General features: G+C 40.4%; 1 protein-coding gene and 2 pseudogenes across 1 annotated transcript; 1 reads left to right on the top strand and 2 right to left on the bottom strand.

Annotated features, from left to right (window-relative positions):
* Positions 1-194: 194 nt before the first annotated feature.
* Positions 195-2,106, bottom strand: LOC146489429 (calcium-dependent protein kinase 1-like; annotated as a pseudogene).
* Positions 2,107-3,845: 1,739 nt separating this feature from the next.
* LOC146489430 (uncharacterized) lies at positions 3,846-6,013 on the bottom strand. The gene is made up of 3 exons (XM_085108818.1): positions 5,911-6,013; positions 5,329-5,438; positions 3,846-4,765 (listed from the first exon to the last, which is right to left on the bottom strand). The coding sequence occupies exons 1-3, from the start codon at positions 5,915-5,917 to the stop codon at positions 3,995-3,997; spliced, it is 888 nt and encodes a 295-aa protein (XP_084964944.1). The 5' UTR covers positions 5,918-6,013; the 3' UTR covers positions 3,846-3,994.
* An 857-nt stretch (positions 6,014-6,870) lies between these two features.
* Positions 6,871-13,339, top strand: LOC146489431 (zinc finger protein 862-like; annotated as a pseudogene).
* The last annotated feature ends 411 nt before the right edge of the window (positions 13,340-13,750 follow it).

A 13,750-nucleotide genomic window follows, 5' to 3' on the forward strand; every position in this document is an offset into this window, starting at 1 on the left:
CGCCAAGACGCCAGACAGAGGGAACTGTGGGGAAAGGAAGAAATATGACTGTAAATGAAAAGATATTTAAAATTTGAACAAAATAGCAAAAGTTACTTTTCAGTCGGTCAAGGACGAAGTTTTGATCAGTCGTCATCGATCCGACATTGACTTAGCTGACCATCGCTTCGAGCTAGAACCCAAGTACATAACAGTTAACTTTTGATGATCAGAACAATATTGTTTATTGCTGACACAACTTGATGTGCAGACGGCCTGTCCCAGGCATGCTCTTAAGTCGTAATGCTTATTACTTCCGTGAACAGAGCAATAAAGCTTCTACCGGAAACGGAGGAGTCAAGCATTTTTCCAAATGAGAAGATATCACTTGCGGGGCTTTGCTTTTTCCCTTCTCTTACTTCAGGTGCAAGGTAGTCTCCTTTTCTTCTGTACACTTTTTATTTCCTAATCTCTTCGCTGTTTCCAAAATCAATAATAATTGGTTGAAAACTTCCACCGTTTTTTCTTTGAATGATCACATTGTTCGATTTTAAATCATTATGCACAATTCCCTTGCTGTGGATGTGTTCCAGAGTTTCAGCAATTTCCTTCAAAACATTTGCGGTCGACTTCTTATCGAACATTCTTTTATGAACCACTTTTTGGAGAGTCTTAGTTTCTTTCCCTTTCCCAAGAAACTGAATAACGATGGCGTAAGGCTCCCTCTCTGTGACTACGCCAAAAAGAAATGGAAGGTTGGGGTGATCTCCAAGACTGCGTAACATTCTTGCCTGAGGCACTTCTATGAGTCATGAAGCACTTCTAGCTTGCATCGTTCAGTTTCTTTCCTGGATTCATCACGCTTTTTCATTTGTTTTAATACGGTCTTAATCCCTCGGTACATCGCAAGGAAAACGTTCCCAAAATTGCCGGAACCTATCTGCCTTTCATCTGTTTTGATGAGCAAGGACGGGTCCAGTTCTTGCACTGCTTGGAGTCTCATCTCTTGCTTTCCTTGGTCCTCAGCAGTCTTCCCTGTTTTAGACTTGTTGAAGACTCTGGAATTATTTTGTGAAGAAACCTTGGGTGTCGTCCTTTTTAGCTTTGCAAGTGATAGTAATTTCTTCCCCCTGCTAAACATGATTCCAGAGTTCAATGCCGACACAGGATTCTCATGCTCGTCATCCCTCAGAACAATTCTTTTTTAACTGTCAAACCTGACCCAGCACATTCATCAACAATGTCCTTTTTCTTCCTCTTTAAAATCACATTTTGCTCGTTGTTACAATCCAAACTATGAGTGTGATTGCGGCGACCGACCTTTTCCTTCTCCTCGCTATCCCCGTGGATGCTTTGGAAAGACTGTAGCAAATCCAGCCCATTACTTCCATCAGCGATGTTGGCGTCGTGTTCAGGAACCGGTTCACTGACACAAGGCGCTTGTTTTTTACGTTTCTCCTCTCGCTTTCATCTTCGTTTCTCTTCCTTTCGCCTTTTTCCCCATTCTCGCTTCTGCTTTTTTTTTTCTTCTTTGGAATGTGGGGGAGAGTGAAATCAGCTTCCTATAATTTCGGACATGTTTAAAGTTCACTGAAATAAAAACGTTCCAGATTTACAAGCAGAACACGTTTTGAAGAAGTCTTCTGGGGGTAGGGTGGAGTGTCACACCATGCAATGGTCACATAATTATAAGCTGAAGGAAATTGTCAAATTAGGCATAGAAAAGAACATTTGGTTTTTAGTTCACCCCTCTCGACTCCATACATTACAATGACTGTCACTTTATTTCAGCTCCCTACTGTAAAATTTTCCAACTTCAGTTCTCAAATACAGAGTTTCACGCTTGATTCAAGTATTGCGTGACAAGACATTTCGCAAACAAGCCTTTTTTGTCTGAAATGTCGTATCGACTTCTCATGCTTTGTCAAACGAATCAGGAAGCGTGAAAACAAGAACTGTCATTTTATCACAAAGGGAAACCAATCAGAAATTAGATTAATAAACCGCAAACCCTAACTGGTAGTTATCCAGTTACGGCTGATTGTTGCCTGGTAGTCAACTGTGCTGGTCAAACTCATCACTCGAGACCTACTTGACAAATGTCGAGTTACACGACGCAATGCCCATTCTGTAAGAAATGCTTGAAAACATTTTATTCTTTATGAAAGCATGTCCAGGAAAGGCATGAAGAAATCGAGGAAGCCACGTTGATTCCCGAATTCAAGGACGGAGAAGAGACAGTTCTCCTGAGCCCACGAGAAACACTACACTGTAGATCGCGAAAGCAAGTCGGGCTACCGAATGTGGCTAAACGGAGTCATTGAGCAGATAAGCTGCGCATTTCACCCTCGACTACCAGGTAAGTGCATTCCATATCTATTAAAAGGTAGATTAAATGTTAGGCAGCATAATTCAAGTGGAACTGCAGAATACTCTGCCACTTCATAACCACTTCATTTACATGTGTCGGTGTGCTTTGAAGAACGAGGTATACAACAATAGTTGCTATTCTTATTCAACGAGATGCAAATAAGTTGCAGGGTATTCTGCAGTTAAGCAGTTCAAGTCACTTTTTTCTCGGGGAAGGGGGGGTAGGGGGGTGGGGACAGATGGAATTAGTTCAGTAATTGTTCATGCGGGAAGAGGTCACAGGCAATCAATGTGCAACATGTCTCAGTCAGTGGCGAAGCCTGTTCAACAATGTATCCAGTTATTTTCTTTGTGTACGAGTATACGTTGCAATAAGTATATTGAGTTAGTTTACCGACCCAATACGTTTTGATTCGTCACGTAAGGCTCACTCCCTCACACACCGAAAAGCGTTGCATCGCAACATAAATAAAGGCCTAGAAGTAGCCTAAATTCACCTGTTTTGCCTAACGTACAGGGCTTGCTTTTTCACCTTCCACAAAAGTGTAATACGACAGTCTGCCTAATCATAATTTTCATCTTTTGTGAACAGAAATAGTCTAACTAATCAAACTTCTAAATTATAATTTATTTTCACCAGGGAGATGGGTGAAAATTGACAGTCACCAGGTTCCAAAGCAGGATTTTGAATACTTCATTGGTAAACTGAAAGCCCAAGTTAATGGAGTAAGACTTGTTAGTCACAAGGCACAGCCAAGCTACAAGAGCTTGACCCGTAAAATTTCTTACAAGATTTTTGACTCGGAACATTTTCTTGAAGCCCTGGAAGAAGGGGATGTATCTTTTGATCAAGATGTCCTGTATTCAGGAAACAGCCCAGTGGAAAGGGAACAGATGATAGCCCCACTTTCTGCCGAGGAAGAAATTCTTAGGGCAAAGCAGAGGGCACATGTGCCTGTGAGAAAAAGCAAACCGCCATCATCTAAAACATCCCTGATCGTTGGATATGGAGAAGGCAAAGCCACAAGGGAGATTGAGATAATATGGTGGCCTGACTTGTACAGTATGTCAGAGCACGGAGAGATGGTGATAAGAATTTTCCTTGAAAAGTGTGAATTTTGAATCAGTTTTAAGAGGAATTCCATTCAAAACAATAAAAATCTACTGGTATAATGGAAACATTTTGAATACTATTTGAAACATCTTACTTTACTTTATTTCTCTATTTTCTCTTCACCTCTTTAAGTCTAAGTGTAACAAACAAATGCAAAATTGAAAACCTTGTTACAAAATAACATCAGTTACCACTAATATTGAAAACTTCATTCCTAAAGCAAAATCTTTGCATACCTTGTCTTATAATTTAATTCTTGCTTGAAATATTGAAGGCTTTTTTCTTGAAATGCACAACTATATGTAAAGTTGAAAACTTCGTTCTTTTTTTAAAAAACAAGTTGAACAGAAACTTTAACATATGTTCTTGTATCAATGTTTGTATCAAATGCCTCGAAACAAGTGTCAAAATAAAAAAAAATGCAATCCCAAGTGTAGTAAAAATAGAAACTGTTACCTATTTGGTAGCATCACTGCAAAAAAAGTTGTTACAAAAATATAAATTAAAAAAAAGAATGTACTTGTAAAAATATCAATAAGCTGGCGAAGCAGAACGCCTATGGGCCCCATCCTTTTTTGACTTTGAAGTTTTTTTTTTGTTTTGTTTGGATGTCTTGGGAGTGGAGCTACAGTCAGGTAAGAGGGACAAAGTTCCAGATCTTGAAAAAAGAGTGCTGGGGGATGGCGTCACTGTTGCTGGCAGACGGGCAGAACTGGTACTGGGGGATGGAGTTGTAGTTCTTGCTGGACAAGATGAAGGAGAAGGGCGGGTGGGTGGACTTCCAGTTGTTGGAGGATGGGTATGGGAAGGTGGAGTTCCAGATGAAGGTGGATGGGTGCTGTTAAGTGGAGTTCCAGATGAAGGAGGACGGGTGCTGGTGGGTGGTATAACTGCTGGTGTAGGATGACTTGGAGTTCTAGCACATGTAGATGGAGATGACCGGGTGCCAGGTGTAGGGGCTGGATTCTCAGCCCTGACTGCCCATTCTAGAGGCTCAGTGGGTTGGCGTCTTGTTGATGGCATTGAGTGCCGGCGTCTTGTCACCAGGTGTACCCTTTTGGAGTCGAGGCTTCTGGAATAAGCCTCATCAAGCTTTCTCTTAGCTTTAGTTAGAGAAGTCCTCTCCCATGGAAGCCTTTTGACAAGGTATCTGCTTAACTTGCTCTGATTACTTTCATCCTCAGAAAAGTCAGACTCATCTGAGCTTGTGTACGCCAGGTTCCCTACAGCTTCTTCAACCTGTGCCTGTTTCTCATTTGACCAGGGCATGGTCTTCAGTGTTACCAGCCTCTTCTGAGTTTTCTAGGAAAGTAAAAAATAGCACAAGGTTAACAAGTGCACCCCCTATTGTTTCCTTTCAAAAGATGCTTGTATCTGTAACATGATGATACAGTTAGAAGCCTGAGTAAAATAACTTACTGGTTTAAGAACCTACTGGCAGAAAAATTGCAATTTTATAAAATATATGAAACTGTTTAGCCAGGAAAGGTCAGGCAGGTTCTCATAAGTGGCTTACAGTTAAATTTATTTATCATAAAGTTTGGGTGTAAGATTGCAGTGTTAGAAATTACCCGGTGAGTTTGTTTAGTTATTTTCTAATAGTCAACAACAAATTTCTTCATAAAAATTAAGAACTTTCAATTACTATCCCTAAATGCAAGAATCTATTTTGTTGGACTTAACAAATAAAGGTTCTTACACGCAAGTTTTGTGTGTACATGTATTTACATTTATTCTTGTAAACAGTAATGTTACTGGATGTTGTTTATGCTTAGCAACTAAAAGGAAAACTAATCATGGTAATTTTTAGTACTTGATAAATGTGTTATTGCATGTACAAGTGTGTCATAATGGAAACAACTTACATCTTGCATCCTTCCCTGCCTTCGGCAGAGATCTGTGTGAGCCTCCAGCTTGCCCTTTTTTGCCCTCATGGCAGCATCATACAAACTCTTTAAGTATGTCGCAGCAGCCCCTTAACAGGAAAAAATTGTCCTTGATATTAGTACATGTTCAAGTAATGGAAATTTACATTGAAAAGAAAGAATGTGTTCTACATTGTGCCAACAGCCCTTAGAGTGACTTATCAATGTAAATATAAATACTGTGATCATTTCAGTTGACAACACCCAATTCCATCTGATATAAATAAAAAAGAACAGCTGACAATGGATGTTTTAACAGTGATGTGAAGATAAGACACCAAAAAGATTATGTCACGTGATTTGAGCCCCTGAGATCTACATTTTCATACCCCCCCCCCCCCCCTCTCCAATTTGAGAGAACGTCTTTATGGACAGACCAGGTAAACATGGAAAAGTAATACAAGGGACGTTTCCAGTAAACTGTGTCCATTCCTCCTCGGAGGCATCAATTAACTATGTTTTACATGTATGGTTTGAACCTCTGTTCCAGAAACTATAAAATAGAGGGGGAGGTGCAGTTACCTTTCATTTCAGCTGGAGACCAGGGGCAATTTTCAGTGCCACCACGATCAGCTATGACTGCCTTAATAATTGTCTTGGTGGCAGTCTGGTTAGCCTCTGCTAAAAAGCTAAAAAAGTAAAAATGGGATTTACTTATTTGTATGTTTATATTATATTTACCTCTTCAACACAGTTTATATGATACCTGCGCCCCATTTACCGTTTCTCTAAAACTACTGATCTCTAAGTCTCCAAACTTTGCATGATATTAGATAAAAGGATGCGCTTTCGTATTTTGATAGTTAAGGTGGCGTGTGTTGTTGCCATGGCAATGCAACTTGATAAAAAAATGACTTTAAAATCGGGTTTTATTAATTTGCAGAAAATCTAGTTGTTAGGTTGTCTTCATTAATTGCTAGAAAGAAACTTAAAATGTACGCATGTTAGCACTATTACAATGATAATTTAACAGAGGGATTTTGAGCTATCCTTTGTTGAAGGAAAACTAGATTATTTACAATTTCTTCTGTTAAATTTAAAATTTTTTGCAATCGTCCACTTACTTGCTTCCTAAAGTATCTTTCTTCTAAATTTTATGAAATTGTAAAGGAGTGATTTTTGAGAAATCCACGCGTTTCTGCTAGAAAATGCGTTCGCATTTTTTCATCCAACTGCGCATGCGCATATGCTGAATATTTATTTCATAACAGTCCAACAAAAGATCAAACCTGACACAGTGGGTGTCATTTTAAGAAGGAAAATACCACATACTTCACAGGCATAAAACAAATAAACCTCGCTTTATCGGTGCCATGTTTGTTATTTTGTAATCTTTGTGCGCGCGCTGCCTAGCATCAGCAAAGCCTTCAGAGGTGTGCTGAAAACTATGTTCGGCCACCTTAACCGAGCAGGAGGTCTGTATGGGAGAATCTTGACCGAGGACGTCAGAAGTACAGACTGAACGCAGTGAGGTCTGTACTCATGACCAAGGTCAAACCACAAACCTTTTAAAAAGGGTTCAAAGAGGGAGTGTGGAACAGCATTGGCAAGAAAGGTAGTCCTGGGCAGTGGAAAGGTGTGTTTTCATCCACACAAACTTTACTGTTTCAACAGTATTATTGATTAAGTGGAAGCATTAGAGATCTTTCACATAACTCCAACAAGAGCCACTGTAGCGCAAAAGTCCACTAAATATGTAAAATACGCGGTCTGTTTTCCCATGGGTAACTTTTCTTTTATTTGCGGCATGCCAGAAAAAAAAAACATCAAACAAAACACGAAATTTGCGACAAAAAGCATTTTATTTTTAGTGTTCAGTTTTCATTTTCAAATAAATTCAACGGTAAAAGATAAACAAAATGACATTGGCAATATTTTGGTTTTATCTGTAAATTACTTGTTACGAGAGTGAAAGTCAGGAACAGATCAGTTATCATACATCATCAAAAAGTACCACATGGCGCTGAGCTAGGAAAGTGCAGAGCTCTACGACTATTGGTTGAAACCATCTTGGGTGCCGCCATATGCTCCCTACAGCCTGATAAGTTTTTACATGCTTTATCTTGTGCTCAATTATTATTCTACATCTCAAAAGCCTTCGGTTAAACCTTCTTGCCATTCTTTGCACATGTCTGGGCAAACGTCTAATCTGAGCAGCTCGAAAAGGGGTTAACAGAGGAGGGATATCCCTTGTCTGCAAGAAGTACAGCATCTGGAGGCATATCATAATTTGTACCTGCCCCAATCCTCTCCATTAAATTAAAATTGCCTGCATCGTTGAGAGATCCGAAAAAACCAGCTTGTAGAAAAACTATATTTCCTGCATTATCTACAATGAGCTGGGTGTTCATGAGGTGGTAATGATGATGGCCACTAAAAAGGTCTCGCTGGGTTCGACCTGGGGTCTGTAAATTTCATGCGGGGTCCCATCGATACATCCCACTGCGTTGGGAAAATAACGCCAGTTTCCTCAAAGAGAATTCCATTCGACTAAATTTGGCCAGGACACTTGATTGCGAAAATATCTCCATAAAATGGGCAACACCCTATAGATAATACTACAAACGGTAGATGGACCGACGTCAAACATTAACGCGTGTGTCTTAACAGGGCTACTTTCTGAGCCAGATAAATGTCAAGAGTACTTTGTTAACATTAGAAATTTTAGAATTTCTTCTCCTTTGTCTTGGTCTCCCCCTTCTGTTCAGACGTGATAACTCTGCAGAGATTCTGGTAACAATATGCATCATGGTTTCTGGAAGTTCTCCTGTATTCAACCAAAACAGATGCTTTTGATTCCCATATTCTACAAAAACATCTCGCCCTCTAAACTGAAAGCCATGGAAATCTGGATCAACACGTTGCATTATTTGTTGAGGCAAGTGAGGAACGATGGGAAATGATGCCAGGAGCAGCAGTAATACACCCAAAATCTGCAGTAGCTCATCGACTCGATGGTTTGCAACCAGCGGTGGGAGCTCGGCAAGAAAGGCAAGAACAATTCCAACTAGCAGAAAAAAACGTTGATCTGGTATTCCCCTGTGCATGATGTCAACCAGAATGATTAATTTCGATTTCAAAACTGTTTACATCATCTGGAGGTGTTAAAGAAGGTTACATCATCTGAAGGTGTTTAATTAGTACTATTTCTAGTCAAGGCCCTCCCATTCCATTTCATAAAGGCAGTGATTATACCACTGGGAGTAAACCAGATTTCCTTTTTTCCGTTAGTGAGAAAATTATGGTATTGACGGTAATGACGTATGGCTAGGCTCTTTGAATCGTATGACACTGGGTATAATTATGTTGATTCTCTCTTATCACTAACTTGCTTGAAGAGAGGGTAAATTGTAAACCAATAATAAACCCTAGGGACATGGTGTAAAATATATTTTGGTTTGATATGAGCTATAAAAGACAACGCTTAAAATACGATGATCTCACTCAGTTCTCAGAAATGACTTCAGCATTTTGGAGACCATTTGACGAGGATGGGGAACAGCCTGTTACATAAGGTAAGCATTGATCTGTCCGGACTTTTTCCACTATATTTGTGCTTCTAATTTTATTTTATTTTTGTGCAGAATCATCAATACAGTCCAAGGCGAAGGGTTCCAAAAAACGTCGCTACATGATCACTGGAGTCGAGGAAAAGATAGTCTTGAAAGCCTACAGCGAAAACTCGAGCTGGGATGAAATATTAAACGCAATACAGGAACGCTTAAGTCAACGCATGGCTGGCAATTCTTTAAGGAATGAAAGTATCAGGGAATACTACCGTTCTACCCCAAGAGAATCATTGATCAAGAGAATCAGACGAATCGTTTCCCAAAACCTTCAGAAAGCCAAACAGCTGCCTGCCCCCGCAACAAGTTCAAGCGAGGTGGCGATGTCACAAACTATCATAAATAACAGAATGCAATACTCAAAGAAATGCTCGCCAGAACAGCGTAAATCAGCGAAATTTGAGCAGGCAGCTTGCCTTGATGAAGATACAGAAGATAGTGCAGATACCAATACTGACCTCCCAGAGAAAGCCATTCCCACACCACCTGAGCCGCCAAAACAGGACAAACCAAAAAAAAAAAGCCCTCAAAGAAGCGACAGCGAACAGGGGAAGAGGCCAACAAGGCGCCTCCCAGATGTGTGGAGAGGCGGTGAAACTCATGAGCAAACTAGAACGCATCCTAAATAAATTTGATAGCGATAGTATCGATGACGATTAAAAATGAGAAACTTTCAATTTTGAACAGACATTTGTTATTTTTTTGCATTGATTGTATTTGCAGTGTATTTGTTAACAAAAACGCTAAAAAAATAAATGCTTTTTGTCGCCCAATTCGTGTTTTATTCGATTGCTTTATTCGGGCGCTGCTGCAAATAAAGAAAAAGTTACCCATGAGAAAACAGACCGCGTATTTTACATATTTAGTGGACTTTTTCGCTATAGTGGCTCTTGTTGGAGTTATGTGAAAGATCTCTAGTACTTAAAAGACCAGGACTTCCTGAAATGTGTGAGCAGTGGCGTGAATGTCAAATCGATGACAACATTGTAGCTGATGTTTATGATGGTAACATCTGGAGAGATTTCCTTACATATAAAGGGAGTGACTTTCTGAATGCCCCTAGAAATCTTGCATTCGCGATCAATGTGGACTGGTTTCAGCCGTTCAAGAGAAGATGTGACAGATCCATTGGTGTAATTTATTTAAATATACTAAATCTACCAAGAGAAGAACGGTTCAAATGGGAGAACGTCATAGTAGCTGGAATTGTACCTGAAATGAGCACATTTTTGGCACCAATTGTTGATGAGCTCAAGGCATTTTGGAAAGGCGTTAAACTTTCAACTAGTCAGAGTACAATACCCCTTAAATACCGAGGTGCCCTCCTTCTTGCTTCAGCTGATCTACCGGCTGTGCGGAAACTGTGCAGTTTAAAAGGTCATTCAGCACATCGCGGCTGCTCAAAATGTTTTAAGTATTTTCCAGGGAGCTTTGGCGAGAAAACGGACTACTCTGGCTTTGATAGAAACATGTGGCCTCCGCGCCATAATAGCAGTCATCGCTTACACGCAGAGATGGTTAGAAAAAGCTTCCACCCAAACAAAGCATGAGTCATTGGCTACAAAGTATGAGGTCTATTATAGTTGCCTGTTACAGCTTGAATACTTTGATGCAGTGAGGTTCACTGCAATTGACCCCATGCATAATTTGTTTCTAGGCACTGCAAAGAATGTTTTCAAGCTCTGGGTTAAGAAAAACTTATTATCAAAGAAAGACCTTAAAGTATTGGATGAACGTATAAATTCATTTGATGTTGGAACAGGAATCGGAAGATTGCCACAAAGAATAGCATCCAATTATGGTGGCTACACAGCATCACAATGGAAGAACTAGACCTTGATTTACTCCATGTTTTTTTTAAAAGGCTTGTTACTAGAAAGCCATTTAAGGTGCTGGCAGACATTTGTCTTGCTTGCCAGTATCTTTGCACACCAGTTCTGTCCAAGACTGACATTTTGAAAGCTGATCTGCTATTTGTGGAGTTTGGAGAGAGATTTGAATGTTTGTATGGGAAACAGGCTGTGACACCAAATATGCATCTCCACTGCCATTTAAAAGAATGTGTTATTGACTGTGGTCCAGTGCATTCCTTTTGATGTTTTAGCTTTGAGCGTTTTAATGGAATTCTTGGATTAATGCAAGTGAATGGACGATCTGTTCCGGTACAGTTAATGTGTAAACTTCTAGCTCGGGGGTTTGTTTGGGATGTTCAATTTCCATGTGACTTTCAGGAAAACTTTTTGGTCTTGCAACAGATGGATGCAGCGTGATGACTGGCGAAAGAAATGGCGTATCTGTGCAACTTCGTAAAGAGTCCCCAATGCTTCTCAATGTCCATTGTATTTGTCATCGCCTGGCACTTGCATGTGGTGATGCAAATAATGATGTGTCCTACATTACCACCGTTGAAAAGATCCTGATCCAGCTGTGGTCATTTTTTGATAATTCTGCAAAAAGGACTGCTGCTTATGGGAAAGCAGTTATGGCCATGGAGAAGATCAACTTGACAGCAAAAGGACGGGAAAAAGTAGCAAAGTGTTTCAAAAAAGTATGCAGAACAAGATGGTTATCAATGGAGAAAGCAATTGACAGAGTTTTTGATGATTTTGAGGCACTATGTCAGACTCTGCGCACCATGAAAGAAGAGGGCGATGCCTTGGCAACTGGTCTGCTCAACCAGACTGCTAACATCACGTTCTTGTCAACAGTTTACATGTTGCATGCTGTCTTGCCCGCCCTTGCTCATTTAAGCAAAGCTTTTCAAGAAGGCAATGTTTCCTTGGCAGCTATCACCCCAGCTATCAAGTACACAGTTGAGACCTTACAGGATGTAGCTGCAACAGACAAGCCCTTGCGAGAGTTACAGAAAGATCTGGGCGATGGGGAAAGGCTTTCAACCTGTGAACTTCCAGCACTTACTGGCTTCCACGCGCAGAGTTTAACATCATCACTCAGAAGTATATCACGGCGTTGAAAGAGAACATCAACAGTCGCTTTGAAGACAGCCTGCCTGTTCTGACAGCTTTTCGGATCTTTGATTTCCCTGCAGTTCCTGGGAGATCAGACCCAGCATTTAAGGATTATGGTGCTGATGATATCGAAATACTGGCCGGCTATTTCTACAATGGGCACCATAGCCAAGCGGAAATGAAGGAGGAACTGTTGTGTGAATGGCAGAAATTCAAATAGAACCTTCTGCAGATGAAGGATCAAATACCATCTGAGGTGTTGCACCTCCCACACAAGAAAGCGCTGGTTACAAAGTCCCCCACAGAATGGACTCTTGAAAAAATGTTGTCCATGCACGCCACATTCCAGCACTTCGTACCTGGTTTGCTGTGCCTTGCCGAGCTATGTCTTTCACTTCCAGTGAGCAATGCTTGGCCAGAAAGAGGAGCGTCAGCAGTGAAGAGGCTCAAGACACGAATGCAAAGTAGACTCAAGAACGACATGCTGGGCGCACTAATGCACCATCACACTGAATGGGCCTGAAGTTGAGGAATCTAAAATCTGATCAGTTGATTAAAGACACTGTGAAGGAGTGCATGAAGATCAAGCCCAGACGGAAAATAGCCAAAGGAAAGGGAGCTGCCAGGAGAGCAACATTTTCCGATGCTGCAGTTCAAGCTGATCTTAATCCTCAAATAGCACCAACCCTGCAGCCGACCAATTCAGAGGATGAAGTAAACACAGAGCAGGAAATTGAAGTGTTGCAAGAGGAAGTGAATGCAGCTTTGAAGGAAATGAACCTACCCCAGCCAGACAGCTTGTCTGATAGCTCAGATGACTCTGACTATGATTCTGATTTTGATGGCACTGATGAGTTAGACTTTTAGTTAACTTAAACACTAAGTCAAAGTAAAAGTGTTAAAATATTTATGAAATGTTTCAAGAATGCCTTGTTTACTGAAGTGTCTTAACTCAGTCTGTTATTAAACATTGTCTGATTCTCCTAATACGAACCAAAGCTACTGTGTAGCAAATACAGCTTCTGCTCTAAGTAACAGTACAATAATTTTGTTCTACCTACTCAAACATAAGTTGTTTTCTCCAGTAAGTTAATTCAAATCATTTTTGTTGTAGTTGTTGTACAAAATATCCCTTAATAGTTTTTGTAAAAGTTGTGATACTGCAGGAACTAATAATCCTAGACAATTTTCTATGCTGCTGTTTGCATTTCTGATTTTAATACGATTTCAATATTACATTGTAATATATAACAATATCGGTTGCTGACATTTCAATAGTTTCCAGTGTGTATGATGTAATTAATACGTTTGCAAACTTCAAACTTACATTTACAACTCATTAGACTTGTAAAAAATAAAACAATTGTTTTGCATTGCTAATAAATCTTCCTTATTTGTTGACTCTCCCTTGTACTCAATTTGGTGCCCAGAATGCAGGAAATTGCATTTGTAAGGATCCAGATTTCAAAATTTTCTAGGGGGGCATGCCCCCCAGACCCCCCTAGAGGGCGGGGCCAAAGGCCCCTCAAGTGCCACAGCTAGCTACTTCAAAATTTAGTGAAACCCCTGTACATTACAAACCTTTTGGCAGACAATCTCCGTCATAAAACGAACGGAAATCACCCTCTCTCCCCTCTTCAACAAGTCCTAATTGCTTTGCACTTTCACACAAGTGGCAGCTTTCTTCAAGTGGTGGGAGACGCCATTGCCGTTGATAAGTCGACAGTGTCACGAGTGGTCACGAATATGTCTCTTGCATTTGCCGCGAAACGCAAAGACGGCCTTTTACCAGCGAGGAACATTTCGCTGTGTTATCGGATGCGTTGA

This window comes from Pavona decussata, unplaced genomic scaffold (assembly GCF_977016875.1).
Source record: "Pavona decussata unplaced genomic scaffold, jaPavDecu1.1 SCAFFOLD_6, whole genome shotgun sequence".
Taxonomy (NCBI): domain Eukaryota; kingdom Metazoa; phylum Cnidaria; class Anthozoa; order Scleractinia; family Agariciidae; genus Pavona; species Pavona decussata.